The following is a 17,530-nucleotide window of genomic DNA, read 5'->3' as shown; positions in this document are numbered from 1 at the left end:
GCTCAGTTATTCCGGAGTGCAAGGTGTTTATATTCAGATTTTGTGTACCTACAAGACAACTATAAAGTGAATATCATAAAATACTACATTTTGAATACTCAATAGAAGATTTACGTTCTTACCAAGGAGAGTTTGAAGCTGATAGTGCTGACATATGTTTAATAAAACAATTGTACACCTCTGCTCTCTAGAACAACCACTATCAAAGGTAAAGATAAAGGAGACACAACCATCGATGGAGAGCGGATGACAGAACCTGGAGCTTTCCCACTGCCTGTTATTTTTTCCTGCCTGTGGAGATAAGGCTCCGTGGCTTCGGGCAGTAAGTTATCTGACCACAGCAATGTGAGAGGAGAGCAGAGGGCCTTTTGGGCTGCCGAGGGTGAAACCCCACACTAATTCACTTATTTTTGAATATTTTGTTCCTGTTTCCAAAAGAAGTTTGAGATCTTTCCTGAACCTGGTATTTTTTGGTTTTGTTTTGTTTTGTTTTGCCTTTTTATTTTAAATGGATATGTTGGGGTGGTTTTTTTTTGTTTGGTGGGGGTTGTTTGTTTCTTGCTAAAAGCTCATCACCTCTCCTTAAAGACTTAGCTTTATTTAAAAAGGGTCAAACCCCAAACCAAACAAAAAAACCCAAAGCCTATTAAAAGTAGTCGATAAGCAATGGATAATTGGAAACATTTTGCCATGATATCTATCTATATATATGGATAGATTTATCCCCTATATATATATAGGGGGATGTATATATATGTGTATGTGTATATACATACATTTAAAAGATTTTTGACTTGTACGTATTTTCTTAGACTTGTTAATGCAAATGATTTTAATATTAAGACAATTTTCTGTGAATTGTTCAATTTTACTGCTTGGGTTGCTTCTGAAATCAGGTGATTCTCCTGAAATCTCTTTTCTTGCAGAGCGTAGAAGTTACTGGAAAACTGCAGCTGTAAAGAGTTCACACTGGAACTTTAAATGGGAATAACATTGGAATATACGTGGTTTCCAAGGTTCAGGTACTCACCAACAGTTTAGTAAGTTTTGCACTGAGTTTGATTAAGTTTTTATGGTGTTCCCTGGAACAATTTGAATTCTGGTGCTTGAGATGCTGCTTCTGCCTGCTCAAGTGGCTCGTTGTTAAACTTTTCCTAGGAGAAAATATTTTGAATTATTTTGTATTAGTGTAGTTACTGTCAGGTTCAACTCCTCGGTCGCAGCTCATCTAACAGTGAACAGCATTTCCTCTTGCCTAATGGGCTGTAAAGTTCATTAGCTGCTTCGTTATCGGCGCCTGATAAAGGTACACTTAAATAATTATAGATTGAGAATCAGTTCAAAAGTTTAATCAGCTTCTAATTAAAAAGAAATTGGCTTTGCTCGGTTTCCAGCTCTGTTACCCGTTCCCTCCCAGCCTTGGCAGGGATGCCCCGTCCTTCGGAGGGCACTTGGTTGTAATTAAACCTTTCGGAGCACCTCGTACCTGCCCAGAGAGCAGATGGCAGAGAGGCCGCTGGCCGTGGCTTCTGGCCGGTGCCCAGCTGCCGGATAAATGGGATCAGCCTGCCTGTGCGATGGTGGAAAACGACCTTTCTTATTTTTCCTATTATTATTTCGGTTGATTAACCTTCTGCTAATTGCTGGTATCCACCTCTCCCTGCGGCTCTGAGCATCCGGGGAGCAGCGCGGAGGAGCAGGAGGTGCATCCTTCCTCCGTCCCTCGGGTACCGGCAGCGCCTCCCGAGCCGGGAATGTCACGGGCACAGCGGGCATTCCCGCTGGGAATGCCTGATATTTGCATCCACTTACAAATAATGAATGTATCGCCTCACTCCTTCCACCACAGCACCGGCCCCGCGCTCCCCCATCCCCTTATCAGCCCGAACCCTTATCGGCGCTGCCTTTGGATTGCTTCCCGTAATTCCCGAGGCGGGGAAGCGCTCACAGCCCCCTTCCCTTGTTTGCGGGAGCGCGTTCGCAGCCTTTCCCCCGATCTTAATCGCCTGTCGCGATTTCGGTGCTTTCACCGCTGAGTTTCCCCGCGGCGCTGGACCCGCGGCGGGGAGGGGATGTCGCTGTCCCGAGGGGGAAATGTCGCTGTCCCGAGGGGGAAATGTCGCTTTCCCGGGAGGGTGTCACTATCCCGAGGTGTTGTCGCTGTGAATGGAGGCATGTCGCTGGCCCGGGCGGGGGGGAATGTCGCTGTCCCGGGGGCATGTCGCTGTGCCGGGGGCGAAGATGTCGCTGTCCCGGGGTGGGGGGATGTTACTGTCCCGAGGGGGGAAATGTTGCTGTCCCGGGGGGATGTCGCTGTCTTGGGGGCATGTCACTGTCCCGGGGGGGGATGTCACCGTCCCGAGGGTAGAAATGTCGCTGTCCCGGGGGGATGTCGCTGTCCCGGGGGGATGTCACTGTCCTGGGGGCATGTCGCTCTGCCGGGGGCGATGTCGCTTGTCCCGGAGGCGAAGATGTCGCTGTCCCGGAGGTGGTGTCGCTGTCCCGGAGGTGGTGTCGCTGTCCCGGGGAAGGGGGTGTCGCTGTCCCGGGGGGGCGGTGTGGGGGTGTCCTAGCCCGGGGTGGGGGGGCCGTGCCCTCGGTCCCGCCCCGCCCCGCCGCTCCTTAAAGCGGCCGCCCGGCCCCCGGCGCGCTCACCGCTCTCTCCGCCCGGAGCCGCCGCGATGCCGCTGCGGGGCTGGACGCTGCTGCTGGCGGCCCTGCTGCCCTCCGCGCTGCCCTCGCTGCTGGCCGCGCCCGCCTGCCCCGAGCGCTGCGATCGGTCTCGCTGCCCGGCGCTGCCCGCAGCCTGCCCCGGCGGGCCCGTGCTGGACGCCTGCGGCTGCTGCCGCGTGTGCGGGGCCGAGGAGGGCGAGGCGTGCGGGGGCTCGGGGCCGCCCTGCGGAGAGGGGCTGCAGTGCGTGCTGCCCCCCGGGGCCGTGCCCGCCTCGGCCACCGTGCGCAAGCGGGCGGCCGCGGGGCGCTGCCAGTGCACCAGCAGCGAGCCCGTGTGCGGCAGCGATGCGGTCACCTACGCCAGCCACTGCCAGCTGCGGGCCGCCAGCCGCCGCGCAGAGCTGCTCCGGCAGCCGCCCGTCATCGCCATCCAGCGCGGAGCCTGCGGGCAGGGTGAGGATGCTCGGGGGGGATGTCCCGGGGTGCGGGCGGGATGTCCCGGGGTGTGGGGGGATGTCCCAGGGTGCGGGGAGGATGTCCCGGGGTGCGGAGGGGATGTCCCGGGGCGCGGGGCAAAGCGCGGAGGAGGTTCGGCCCCATCGTCCTCACGCCCGGTCGGGACGCGGCTCCGCGGCCGCGCTGCCGCCGCCTCGGGGGGCGGAGGGACCGCGCAGAGGAGCCGGGGACGAGGCTTGGCCGCGGCTCAACTGGGCGCTCCAGAAACCGGAGCAGGAATGCGGTTTGGCAGCGGCTGCCAAGTGCAGGGGGGGAAAAAACCCTGTACCCTACTTTAAGTTATCTCCCACCCCCCGAGGGGTGATGCCGGGCTCGAAACTGGGGGAAACTGGTGCAAACCCTCTGAAGCGGGGCCGGCTCTGCTGCTCCGGCAAAGTTTGGAGAACCAACTCGAGCTCTCCTGTCCCGGCGCTTTGTCACAGGGAGATGCCCCGGGGAATAAAGGCAGGAATGCAGGAACCGTTCAGATGTGATGGAGCAAAGGAGAGGGGGCAGAGCAGGCTGCTGCCTGCCTTGGCCCGGTTTAGCAGATGCGCTCTGATTAATAAAAGACTTGCTGGAAAGGAAGAAGCCTGTTAACAGCGTGTTAAGCTCAGTCTAGAGTTCTGTGTTTGTTTTTGTCGGGGTTTTTTGAGGATGGCGATGGCCGCCGATAAGTAACAATGCCTGGCATTTCTCCTCCAGCATTCTTTAGTTGTCAGCGTAGTCAAACCCAACGTAACGCGAGTACCCAGAGCCGCAGCACGGGCGCAAATTAATTATTTGTAAACGGTGTAAAAAGGCATTGCCGGGTTACGAAACGGCGGCTCAGCCCCGGAGCAGCCCGGAGGAGTGTTCGGTGTGGCAGGAGCGGGATGTGACACAGAGCGGGGCACAGCCGTGCCGGGATAAGCAGGGGATGATCGTCACAAGATGCAGCCCCTAATACAGCCTGGATTAAACCTCCTAAGCCTAGCCTGTGTATCCCTTCCAAGCTATTCAGCACCATTAGGGGGTAATGTGTCAAAATTAGCATGAATTAAGCCTTTATTTCTGAAGTGGTAGTGGCTTTTTAGTAAGTCAGCGCTATTTTAGTGACGATTAATTCTCTTGGTGTAAGTTGTATCATTTCTGAACTTCCTTTCTTTTAAAGAACACCTTTTTTTTGCTCTTAGCCATCATCTCTCCAGCAGAAAAGCATTCTGATGTACAGTGGCTGTGTGTTCAGCCCACAGATCAGGCTCACAGCTTTGGGGTCAACACAATCAATTTTTTGTACCCCTGGCTGTCCCCTCAGTGTCAAAGCTGTGTTGTGCTCCGTGGCACGCTGCTGGCGTTTGCTGACTCTGCAGACAATCAAACCTTTCACACACTTTCCTGATGCCCGGTGTAAGACAATGCCTTGTGATTTTTATTCTCGATTCATGAAACCAATACTGTTTTCTCAGCCTTTTCTGCCGAGCGTTTGCAGAATTGGGGCTGTGTTTGAGCTGGGAGCAGTACGTGCCTCTGGTGGGGGATTCAGAAAATGCACAGGCTGCACACAGTCCCTGCCTGGGAAAGCTCTGCTGTTGTAGATCCATCAGGAGTAATTCCACACAATCATTTTGCTCTGTTGCACCTCTGGAACAAAAAGAAGGTGCTGGAGAAGCCAACCAGCAGCACATGCTTGTCCCTGGATGGGAGAAAACATTGCTACCAGCAAAGCTTTTTTGATATGTAAAGAACCTGAAATAAATAGGGATGGAGAGTAGGCTGTAAAGGGCTTGAATCGATGTTTTGAAAAAGGATTGCCAATATTTGGCTCCCCAAAGTAAGTTAATTTTTAATTATATTTTAAATTAATCATCAGGAGTGCTTTTTCTACCTAAAGACTGAATTATCCCTAGCCATTTTTTTCATAGTAACACACTCATGTTAATAATTTGCTCAGTACAGTGCAACAGCCTAGGGAAACAAAGGGATGGGAAAGTAGAGAAAGTGTTTGGAAAGCACTTTTTGTTGTTGTTTTTAACCCTCACACTATTTCAGTAGCTGGTCAAGTACAGTGATGTGTATATTGCTTACAATGAAGTAAAATTTTCCATAATTTTCAATTTTCATCTGCTACAGCCTGCTCCCAGTGCTGGTTTTTTGTTGGTCAGTGACTCCCAGGGAATCTTTTCGCATCCCAGCTGTGTTGGAGAGGAGGCAGGGGAGGCAGGAGCAGCTTGCTCTGGCCCTGTGTGCACAAGGGGGATGATTCCCTACCCAAAATCAGCCTCAAAACCCTCAGGCCCTTCCCAGCAGTGTCCAGCTGTGCTGTGCCCACAGCACACCCAGTGCTAACCATGCTGTTGTGCCCTTCCTGCACCAGCCTGGCCAGAGCTCCTGAGCTGCAGCTGCCTCTGAAGAAACCTTCCCTTTCCATCAGAGCGTGAGAGACAGAGAGACAGGGGCTGCCAGAGGATGTTCAGGCCTGCAGAGCCCGTGCTGCTGCAGCTCTGTGTGTGTTGGTACTGCTGAAAATACAAAGGCACAGAGGGAAGGTGAAAGTCCCCTGGGCAGAAACTGTGGCTGCCTTAGAGCATCCCACACCCAGCAGCGAGGTCAGTGCCACGAGACCTCGGTGTTCAGTGGTGAGGTTCAGCATGCTGGCAGGATGTTTTCTTTTTCTTCTGCAAATATGTTTTTGGTGGCCTTAAATCCCTGCTGCTGACCGAGGGAAGAAGGCTCAGCACACAGCTTAAACCAGGCTTTATTCCCTTGCTCGTTTTTCCCACAAGTGTTGGCAGGCGTTTTGGGGCAGTGTGTCCTTCTCTCCACGTAGCTCTCTTCACACTGTAAAATACAAACTAACCTGGATTTGTCCTTTCCCCACCAACCCGAGCAAGAAGAACGTTCCTTGTGGTTGCTCTCAATTTCTAACTATTTTCTGCCTGGTTTTGAGCTGGTTTTATATGTTTTCGAGCTTTTATTAGGTTTGCAATGTGTGATGTGGTATCCCAGTGAGCTCAGCTGCCCTCAGCTTGCTGGCAGCTGTCACAGGTGGCTCAGCCTCTGTCCCAGGCATGCTCACACACGATGTCACATCGGGGTTTGATGGGAGCCCTTATGGATTAGATTAATCAGGTCATTACAGCTTGATTGCCTGGGGAGAAGGCAGAGATGAGGGGTAACTCAGTGCAGAAAGCTGTGTATCACTGAGATACAGCCCTTGCTGCTTCATCACCCGATTTCACAGTTCTACAGACAGGGAGGGGAAAGCAAAAAGAAAAAAAATCAGTTTCTTGCGAAGTGGCTGACTGTGTGTTTTGAAATGCACCAGGCAAAACTGCATCCAAGTGTCTCAGTGTAATTATCTGGCAGGAGAAAAGGAGCTCTGCGGTCAATAACCCATTTGTCATTCACGGAGCCCTTCTAAACAGCCCGAGAGTGATCTCAGAGTGCAGCAGAGGATGGGCTGGAGATGGCCCTGCCCGCATTCCCCTGCTAATGGGCCGGCAGTGCTGAGCCTGGAATAATCGGGGCAGGGAGACAAAAACTCAGCCGGGAAATCTGCGAGGCTTGGGAACCCCGCCAGATATTTATCGAGAGGGAAGTTGATACTGTTGTTATGAACAAGGCTTTCAGCTGTTTCCCCGAAGATAACAGGCACATGGTGGTGTTTTTATTGTTATTATTTGTGTGCTGAAGAAGTGTTGGGAGGCTTTGGCAGGTTACTTGGCACGTGCCAAGTCTATCAAAAGTGACCCAGGAGGATCAGGTTGTTGGGGGCTGAGTGCACAAATGAGAACTCCAGCGCTGCTAAATTTTCATCTCCTCCTCAGTTGCTGTTTGGGTGGTCTGAACATAATTCTTTTCCAACTTTTCCTCAGTCTATTTTGCAGCAGCACGAGAAGAGAAGGCAGGGAGGGAGAGAAGCTGAAGGCAATGGAAATAAATAGCAACATCTTTCCAGAAGAGAACCAATTCCCAAGTGTGGGATTAAAAATCTTTTCCAAAGCCAAGTACTCAGCTAGGAGAAGAGGCAACTGTAAGAAGTGGTTTGTCCGGAGAAGCTCACCTTTTCCCCTCTCCACATCCAGATTTCCTTCCTGGGGAGCAGGCAGTAATTTTGCAGTCGCCAGACTTCAAACAGTCAGGTCGGTAAATACAGATTTGGAACAAGGAAAGATTCAATCCTTTCATCTTCTGGGCTTTGAAATTTAAAGGTACCTGTGGACTGGGCAGGAATGCTTGAGGCCATGAGTAAGCAGCAGGAGTGTTGTTAAGCAGATTGGGATGTGAGGGAGGCAGCATATCCCGAGCAGCTCTCAGGCTCTGCCCTCCAAGAAATAGGAGAAGCTGGAAAATATTTTTCAAATGTGAATTTACATGTGCTTGGAGTGAAAGAAAGCAATGTCAGAAATAGAAACTGGGGTACTGTGGAACTGGACTGGTGTTGTAAATACAGCCATCCCACATCCCAGAAGCTGCTGGGGCCTCTGGGATCCCTGGCTGGACTTGGGCCCGAGTGAATACCTGACATTATTTTGGAGGCTGTGTTCAGGATGTAGAATAGAAGACTTTGTTTTCCCTTCTGGATGCAGGTCATTGTGGTTCCCAAATTGGTTGTCCTGCTTCAAGGAGAAGACTATAACTGAAAATAAGCCTCCACTCCCTTATATCAAAGGGCTATAAAATAATTGGTCTTATACTAATGGATGTTGACCTTATATCTGTAGATAACAGGAGAGTTACAATATCTTAAGGTTGTGAGACAGGACACAGGTGACAAGTTATTTTAAAGTTTGGTGAACTGAGAAGATTTTTGCCACCATATTTTACCAGCTGGAGGTGAACTACATGTCCAGGCAGAGGAACTCTTGAATTTCTGGGTTACTATCAGGCACCCTGTGCACTGATAAGGTGAAGCACAAGGCTGGAGGTCAGCTGGGTTGTGCAATTTGTTACCATTTCTCTGCCAGGAGCTTGATTGTGGAGGGAAAAACATGGAAAAACAAAGCAAGTATGTGTTTCATGTGTGAGCAGATGCATTTCCTCTGCTCTTCCTGCAGGCTGGTACCTGGCCCTGTCACTGCCTGCAGTGCCATTAAAACTCTGTGTGGTATTGCTTAACCAAACTCATTCTTGTCTCTGTCTTTTTCCCCCCATCAGGGTTTCTCAGACTTTCCATCTCCTCACTCTTTTTGGTGAGACATGGGAGAGGGATGTGCAATGAATATTTCCTACATCCCCTTTTGCAGAGCTGCTGCTAGAAATCCCAGTGAGAAATCCCAGTGAGACAGTGAAATGCTTCTGGTAGCACTTGGATTTGCACATATTTTTGTTGCCAGACAACTGATGGATAAAATAACACTTATTAAATCTGGTAGCCATGCACAGAAGTTACCCAGTGGTCTAAAATTTGAAATATTTTCTGTAGCAGAGGGTAACATGAGCAGGAGCTCTCAATATTTTTCCAGAGACCGCTGTCATTGCCCCATCTCACAGACAGTGAATCTAGGGCAGGAAAAGATAAAGAGCTTTGCTCAAGGTCAGCCAGCAGCAGAGCTGACAGCAAACTGAGCTTTCATGAGTCCCTGCTCAGTTTTCTGCACCTTGCCAGCATTGCTGCTCCATTTTCCATTACTTTTCTTTTCCATTACTCCATTTCTTTAACTTTCAGGCTGCAGTTTGGGCTTTGTCCTGCCAGCAGCATCGATGATCTGTCGATCTGCATCCTCAGAGAGTCCTCCTGGAGGAGGGAAGGAGTGGGTGAACCCAGCACTGGGAAGGGAGAGGAACCCAAACAAGGCTCTCCCCTCCCGCCATCCCATCCCCAAAATAAACACAACCCCTGGGGAATCTCATGCTTTAACCTTTGTGGTGGTAAAGGGATGATTCACTCTTTTTCCAGGACAGCACAGGCACTGTTTGGAATGTCTGCCCTTTCTCTATCTCTGTGTAGACCTCAATCTAGGAAGGTAAAGCTTGGCTAAGCCTTGTTTTCTTTTGTATTCAGACACTAAAAGTGGGCAAGCAGAAGCCACTTATCAATACGAGAAAATACTCAGATGGTCCCTAAAATACAGCAGGATAGGTGTTCTAGATAAGGATATCAATATTTAAATAGCTACTGTTGATGGGGAGCAGTGAATATAATCTAGAACTCTAGATATCTTTGGAAAGTGCATGTTTGAGAGAATGAAATTGAAACCTGCTGTCCTTTAAACCTTTCCTGAGGAACTCCAGGAGCAGCAGGGTGCTGTGTGACAGTGGCTGCCTCCCCAGTGGCAGTGCCACCCCCTTACTGCACCTCTCCAGGTAGGGTGGCAGAAGGAACATCCACAGTACTCCAGCTTCATTTCCCAGCCACTCACTGATTTCTGATGTCTACATTAAAACAAGTCTGGGTGGTCTTGGAGTGATTCTTGAGACAGATGTAGAAAATACTGCCAAAGGCTGACAGATTTTTCAGGCTATTGAGGCTTTTGCAATGTAGTTATGCTGGCTTCATGTATTGTACAATCACAACACCCCAGAGTAGGAGTGATGTCTGTTTTATTACTGTTCTGAGGGGTTTCTATCTATTTTTTTCCTATAGATTTGATCCCTATTTGTATCAACTCCATGTCACTCCCAAGTCCAGCCACAGCCAAGTGGTGAAATCAGTGCCCTCTCCAGCTGCAGAAAAGAAGCATCTTAGGAAGCTTTTTACAGGCTTTCCCCTTAAGGGAAAAGGCTAGAGAGAAGTTTAAGGAGCATGAAAACAAGAACTTGTTTTTATTCCCTGGTGTCTTCATACCAGGGTTCCTGGAAGTTGAAGCTAAGTCTCTTAAGCAGAGATTTCTTCTGAAGATGCAGTGTGAAAGTTTCTCACATACTTAAAATGAGATCTTAATGGGTTTATAATTTTAGGAGGAATTCTCAAGATCGGACAGCTGCTGGTTACATGTGGGATACAGGAATTACCACGTCGTTGGTGCTTGATGGGTGTTCTGAGGTTGTTTTGCTGGTTCTCTGCCTGTAGTGAGTTGGAGCTGGGAGGTAAAGCAGGGTGATGACCCAACTTGGAAGGGACACAAACTGAGCAGGGCTGGAAAAAAAAAAAGGAGAGGAGAAATGATTCCTGACTCATCTGTTGTATTTTCAGCCTTCTGCAGAGAAGAGAATTGTCTGCTTCAACCTGCTGGCTGAAATACTCTGTTCCTCTGTCTGCAGGAAATGGGGCAGACTCTTTTCCATAACTACCTGACTTACATTTCTTAGTGTTTCCAGCTCAGACAGGGCTGCTGTTAATGATATTTTCGAGCTCAGCACTCTTTGCCCTTGTCCTGAATTGCTCTTCACCTTTATTCCCTGTGTCTGAGCATCTCCCTGCAGGCTGCCCCTCCTGGTGCCCGTGCAGGGCACTGCTGGCACAGCCTCCAGGGCTCTGTGCCTTTGTCAGAGGGTTTCTGGCTCCCAATTAATTTGTCATCTCTGTAGAGCCCCCCTCAGCACTGCATTAATGTGGCAATGCTGCTGCAGGCACGGCGTGTTCCTGCTCCCTTCCCTTCCCTTCCCTTCCCTTCCCTTCCCTTCCCTTCCCTTCCCTTCCCTTCCCTTCCCTTCCCTTCCCTTCCCTTCCCTTCCCTTCCCTTCCCTTCCCTTCCCTTCCCTTCCCTTCCCTTCCCTTCCCTTCCCTTCCCTTCCCTTCCCTTCCCTTCCCTTCCCTTCCCTTCCCTTCCCTTCCCTTCCCGCACCCTTCCCGCACCCTTCCCGCACCCTTCCCGCACCCTTCCCGCACCCTTCCCGCACCCTTCCCGCACCCTTCCCGCACCCTTCCCGCACCCTTCCCGCACCCTTCCCGCACCCTTCCCGCACCCTTCCCGCACCCTTCCCGCACCCTTCCCGCACCCTTCCCTTCCCTTCCCGCACCCTTCCCTTCCCTTCCCGCACCCTTCCCTTCCCTTCCCGCACCCTTCCCTTCCCGCACCCTTCCCTTCCCGCACCCTTCCCTTCCCGCACCCTTCCCGCACCCTTCCCTTCCCGCACCCTTCCCTTCCCGCACCCTTCCCTTCCCGCACCCTTCCCTTCCCGCACCCTTCCCGCACCCTTCCCGCACCCTTCCCGCACCCTTCCCGCACCCTTCCCGCACCCTTCCCGCACCCTTCCCTTCCCGCACCCTTCCCTTCCCGCACCCTTCCCTTCCCGCACCCTTCCCTTCCCGCTCCCTTCCCTTCCCGCACCCTTCCCTTCCCGCTCCCTTCCCTTCCCGCACCCTTCCCTTCCCGCACCCTTCCCTTCCCTTCCCGCACCCTTCCCTTCCCGCACCCTTCCCTTCCCTTCCCGCACCCTTCCCTTCCCGCACCCTTCCCTTCCCTTCCCGCACCCTTCCCTTCCCTTCCCGCACCCTTCCCTTCCCGCACCCTTCCCGCACCCTTCCCGCACCCTTCCCTTCCCGCACCCTTCCCGCACCCTTCCCTTCCCGCACCCTTCCCGCACCCTTCCCTTCCCTTCCCGGGGCTCCAGGCCTGCCTGTTTATGCCCAGGCTGGATTTCCTCCCACCTCTCCGCTGCTGTTTACAGAAGGAATTGCAGTTTCCTGTTGTTTTAGATGGAGCTGTCACCCTCCCTGCTGACACCCAGTTGCCTCTGAGCCTCATCAGCTCAAAACTCTGATGGTTTTTGCTCCCTGCTAAGTCTGTTCTGCAGGGGCAGCCAGTGCACTTGGTTTTTAGAGGAATTTCTGGCATTCCTGGGAGGGTTTATGTACATATTTTCCCCGCTATGAGGTTCTGCAAGGGTTGTTGAAGGCTGAGATTATTCCAATCAGATAAAATAGGGGTTATGCCCATTTTAGAGCTAAATCTCAGACACTAAAGCACAAATTGCTTTTCACAAGTTGCATGGAGATGGAGTAACACAGCTTGGACCAAGATGCACCCATCCAGGGCGTTCCTTCCAATCCTGGGATCTGTAGTAACTCAGCAGCTGAGTTGTAACAAAGATGTTCTGTATATGATTAACTTCCCACTTATTCTGCCTTGTAGGTAAGTGGTAGGAAAAGTTCCCTTTTGCTAAAAATAAAAGTGTGAATCTGAAATTGTATAGGAACTTCCTAGAGGAAAGCTGTGGGCATGTTACAGGAGGAATTTGCCCACTGCCCATTTTCAGTGACAAGAACACCCTGCACAGCCTGATCAGACCAAAGAGGTCTGATTCCCACTGAGAAAGAAGCTGGACTAAAGAGGCTGGACCAAAGTGTTCTGAAGGCTTTGCTTTGCAATTTCATTGTCTTCAAATCATTTTTATTGTTGTTTTACAAATACACAAGGACTCTTTATGTCATTCTCTTCATATAACTTGATAATTCTGACTACCACAGCGTGGTCTGGCTTGGAAAAGAACTTAAAGCCCATCCAGTGCCACCCTCTGCCATGGCAGGGACACCTTCCACTGTCCCAGGCTGCTCCAAGCCCTGTCCAGTCTGGCCTTGGGCACTGCCAGGGATGGGACATCAGATATTGGTGACATCCTTGTGTTGCCAATATCTGCTTTTATTTATTCCTACAATTGGATGCTCAATACCTTTCCCTTTTAAGCTCTTCTCAGGGCAAACATTAATTTGTGGCCAGTAGCAAATGAACATCAATCAGAACGTGAAACATTTTCACCTTTATTTTGTTATTCAAACGTGCTTTTGCTCCATGAGTGACCACACATTGCTCTGAAAACTGTCTTGTGTCACCATTAATTTGAGAGCTGTTCTGTTCTATGAACTTTGTGTAGATTCCCCGTTTTGTTTAGCTTGGCAGCTCTTTTAGGTTTGTTTAAAATCTGTGATTAAAACGAATGAGTTTCTGCTTTTGGATTAGCAGGGAAGATACAAAGTCCTTGTTAAAGAATGCCAAGAAAGAATTGATCATCTAAATGTTATGATTATGGAAATGGACTTTAGTTTCCCTTTGCTCATGTGCAATTATGCAAAATAACAATTCCACTTAAAATCCTCTCTTTAATCTTGCAGTGGTTCTTCCTGCAGGAAATATTTTAAGTGAAGACCAGATTTGTGCAGTTTACTGGTAGGAGAGATTTCAAGCATTTTATTCTACCATTATTTAGGGCTATGAAAATGTTTTTGCTTTTAGGGAAGTCACAGTAATACAGAATTTCCTCCCAGAAATCTCTGAAGTGTCTTGAGTTTCTGCATGGATTATACAGGGGGAAAAATAACTGATGCAATAGCATCTGTATTAACAAGGTGCTGTGGTTTAGACCTCTCAAAATTCCCTCCAATGACCTAAGAGCTGCTCTTGAGCAAATTGCCTGTGACACGTAGAATGTTGTTCCTTATTTTCTTAGTGTTTTCATTGTGTAATACCCTTTTTTTGGTGAATTACACAATTTATCCTTGAATAGGAAGTGGAATATTTAGGCTTGCAGTTTTCTGTTATTTAAAAAGAGAAAGTGTGGCAGCAGATTCCCACACTTTTCCCCTGTCTCTCTCCAGCAGGGCTTGCTGATCCCCCTGTTTTCAGCGAGCTGAGCACCTTTGCAGGAGTTTTTGTGCCTCCACAGTCTGAGGTTTGAAGGTTTTTATATGGCATGAATGGAAGTTTGTACAAACACCAGCGGCTGGAGTCTTATTTGGGAGGGTGGAAGTTCTCCAAGGAAAACTTGGTCTGTGGTTTGTGTCAGTAGTCACCGGTTCTGGCAGCCCAGAGGTTTTGTGAGTGCTGCAGCTCTTTTGCTTTCGTTCTGCAGAGAATCCCAGCCCCAAGCCCTGCTTTCAAAGCCTTGTGTGTGTCTGAACAAGTGGTGAGTGCAGGAGGAAATGATCACCTGTTTTCAGCAGTTCAGTATCTTCAGTTATCCCCTGCACTGCAGCCTTCAGGGAGGTGGCACACAGAGAGCTGCTGGGATGTGCCTTTTTCCCCTTTCATTGTGCCTTTTTCCCCTTTCATTGTGCCTTTTTCCCCTTTCATTGTGCCTAAGACAAAAACTCCCGTTAAATGGGATCATGACTTTGGTCCTTTAGTCAGTGGGAAGGTCCTGATGAAGGAGGGCAGAACCCTCTTTTTGAGCAGAACCCCCTTTTTGAAAAGGGGAAAACAGATGAAAACTGGATGGGGAAAAGCCCCATGTGTGACTGAGATGTGCCCAAAGCTTTGCTTGAAGACCTGCTCTCTTCTCTATGCCAAGAAAAGCCCTTCCAGAGCAGCAGACAAAGCTCTCCCAGCACAAGGGGAGAGGTTACTTTGGTGAGATTTCTATCTCCAAAGCATCTCTCTTCAGTTTAGCCCAAAATAACCACCAAAAGCAGCCTGTGTGAGCTGTGAGCATCATTGCATCGATGCCACTTTGAGTAATGACCTAACCAGAACCCAAATCTTAATTTGCTTTTTGGCTCCTCTTTATGAAACGAAATTACTTCAGTTGTTTACAGCTGGGTGTGCTTTTTTCATGGCTTGGTGCTCTGTCTTGCAGTCTGTTTACTGATTATTAGCCCTGTTAATGCCAGTTGGCAGAGATTTACCTTCTCATTTCAGGGCTGCCATCCAGCACACCTTTGAAGTCCTTGAAGAATTAGTTGCCTTGGGAATTCTTCATGCTGTAACCTATTTATGTTTTGGGTTTTTTGGTTTTTTTTGTCATTAACTGAATTCACAACAATCATCTTTATAATGTCATTAATAAAGGTTTTTTAGCCGTGCTCGTGGGCATTTAGGGCATTGTGCAATAGTTCAATAAAAACGTTACAAAACACAATAATCACAGCATATAAATAGAAAGAGGAGCAGTCTGGGAAGATTTGAACGTCAGAGCCTGAAGGTATTTAGGAACTAGAGCTTTTTTCAAGCCCAACTCTCAATGATTTAGAAACAAACCAAAACAACACCACCCCCACAATTAAAAAAAAACAACAACAACAAAAAAAAAAAACAAACCAAAAAGCATATATTTTCTACTAAGGCCCTGAGCTATTGGTACAGCTGGAAAATAGATGTGTAAGAGAGAAGAGGGAAGTTTACCTGGTGAAACTCTCAGTTTCACTGCTGTCTTCTACAGTGATGGCTGGAAACTGCCCTGTGGTGGTACAGGGATGAGCATCTGCCCACATTAAATTTGTAATGTTGGTGTTTATATGGCCATTTATGCTTCCACGTGGTAGTTTGTGCCTAGGTTCAAATCTTAGATAAAACTTCATACAGAGTTTGTTTCTTGTAGGAAAGATCAGTGCAGCTCTCAGCTCCCTGTGTGTAGCTCAGTAATCAAAGAGCAATTAGCTTGCGGTTTTTTGCCCTCCATTATTCTTTATCTCAGTGATAAAAGTAATTTTCAATGTATCAATACTTCCACAGCCTTCAGATTTTATGTTGATGGTAAATACCAGTTCACAGGAATTTTTTTCATTAACATTCATCAATGAGTTCATCAAGTTTAGAGCTTTGACTGTTGTTTATTTGCTTTAAAAAGGTATGTTTTCCATTTAAATGGGCAGTGCTTCAAGAGGAGTTGCAAAACTGTGTTACACAATGCAGGAATTCCTAATGCATAAGCAATAGGCAGGCGTGGCCAGCTGCTGGGAGCTTTTTGGGTCAGTATGCCATGAGTTAGGATTTATTATCTAACTTTTTCAAAGTAGGAAATACTGAACTTTTTTTTTTCCACTCCGCAGTTTAGTTTGGGACTGCATGAGGGGGTGGATTATGGACAAAATGCTGTTTTCTCTGAAACCCTGGCTTCTGTAGGCTCCAGCTCCAAGGGAAGGCAGCTCTGAGGTGAAGTATTAGCAGTCTCACCATGTACAGCCCGGGCATCCTTTTTCTTCTTCAATGGCTAAAAGCAGAAAAAGATTGAAGGCATGAAAAAAAAAGCTGTGCTTTTCCTGTGCAGTTCCCTCATCCGTGGAGCGCTTTTTTTTTTCCCCAAGGGCAGGATGTGACCTTTGGATTTCTACAAATCATTGCAGCTGAGATGAAATCATTTTAAAAGCAGTGATCAAAAAATATATCGATGGCTGTAGCAGTGCCCTGTGGCGTTTTAGCCCAGCACCACGTTAATCCCATCTGATAATCTGCCTAAGCACCTATTTAATGCAAATGGATAATCCCAAACTGCATTTCTTATCGTAGCAGTTTCCCAAAACTGTCCCTGTTATAATTGTCAGCTTTACAGCTGTGGCAAGGCTTGCTTGATACCGAATATTTCTAGTAGGGACTATTAATAGTTTGGTAAATTGATATTTCTCAATCAGCAAATCCTTATGCCTCTGTGGGGTGAAAGCCCAAGGGCAACAGCTCATGTGTAAATCAGAAAGCACTGAATACTCTTGAGGAAAAACAATGAGGTGAGGACAAAAGTTTCCTGATTGATGTTGCTGCTTCGTAAAGCAGATAAACATTTCTGAAACAGCACAGCTGATTTTGTGGTTACTGCTGTGGCTGCTGCTCATGGTGGGCTGCATTTAAAAGCCCTTGAGATGTTTCACAGGATATAAATAAAGAAAAAAAGCTGTTATTGAGTGACCGATGGTGTTTGGGTGGAGCATGCACCCCTCTCCTGAGGGCAGTGTGTGCAGGTTGGCATTGGGAAGTCACCTGGAACATGTTCACCCCTGAAGCAAACCGGTGTCTGGTGAGTGTTAAAATCGGTGGCATTTTGTTCCCAAATCACCATTGCCTCCAGTGTGCACTTCAAAATCTGCTTGGTTTTCCTCTCTGGTCTTTCCAATAGCAAAGGGCATTCGGGGTTTGGGTATTGGGATGGTTTTATGGGATAGTCCTTGGTCTCCTGTGAGTCTGCGAATAAATCGTCCTCTTACACCGTCACAGGCACTTAGGGCACCCACAAGCTGCTTATTGCTTTAATCTCTGCATGGATTTAGAAGGCAAATGGCAAAGAGGGATGGGAGCAGCACACCACATTAATACTCCTCTGAAAGTCTCTTACAGGCTTGGCTTGTGCCTCTAGAACACGAGATGGAGGCACCAGATAAAACTGGAATGAAAACAAAGGGTGTTTCCCGCCTCTGAAGGAATACTAAATAACTCTTCGGGGTGTTCCCAATTTGCATAGCTGCTCCCAATTTTAAAAAGGAATGTTTTGCCCCTGGACTGCTGGAGAAGGAGAAGCTGTGTCAGAATAGTGGGTTTTTCCCAGAGATTTTTAGACGTCTCTTGGTGCAGACAGGTTTTCTGTCGGCCACAATGGGAGTTGGGCATCCAATGGCTTTTGAAAATCCCCTCTGAATCCTCAGTGACCATGAGCTGGTGTTCCAGCACTGCCCAGGAATGCAGAGCTCTGTGGTCCCATTGTGTTTGTGTTTCATAGCCCTGGGGTGGCTCAGGGACTCCGGGCAGGGTGGGATCCTCCCCTCCATGGAGCTGATGGACCTCAGGGGACATCGGTG

The 17,530-nt window shown here is 48.7% G+C and overlaps 1 protein-coding gene across 2 annotated transcripts in view; it reads left to right on the top strand.

Moving 5' to 3' along the window:
* Positions 1 to 2,627: 2,627 nt before the first annotated feature.
* The window catches only part of HTRA1 (HtrA serine peptidase 1), a 32,528-nt gene continuing 17,625 nt past the window's right edge, over positions 2,628 to 17,530 (top strand). The window contains exon 1 of one of the 2 annotated variants that reach the window (XM_063405151.1): positions 2,628 to 3,126. In XM_063405151.1, the coding sequence (XP_063261221.1) occupies positions 2,682 to 3,126 (445 nt within the window). In that variant the 5' untranslated portion in view covers positions 2,628 to 2,681. The remainder of the gene's footprint in view (positions 3,127 to 17,530) is intronic. The other variant, XM_063405150.1, reaches the window with a different exon arrangement.

This window comes from Prinia subflava, chromosome 9 (assembly GCF_021018805.1).
Source record: "Prinia subflava isolate CZ2003 ecotype Zambia chromosome 9, Cam_Psub_1.2, whole genome shotgun sequence".
In the NCBI taxonomy this organism is placed as follows: domain Eukaryota; kingdom Metazoa; phylum Chordata; class Aves; order Passeriformes; family Cisticolidae; genus Prinia; species Prinia subflava.
This window is presented reverse-complemented; position numbering and strand designations above follow the sequence as displayed.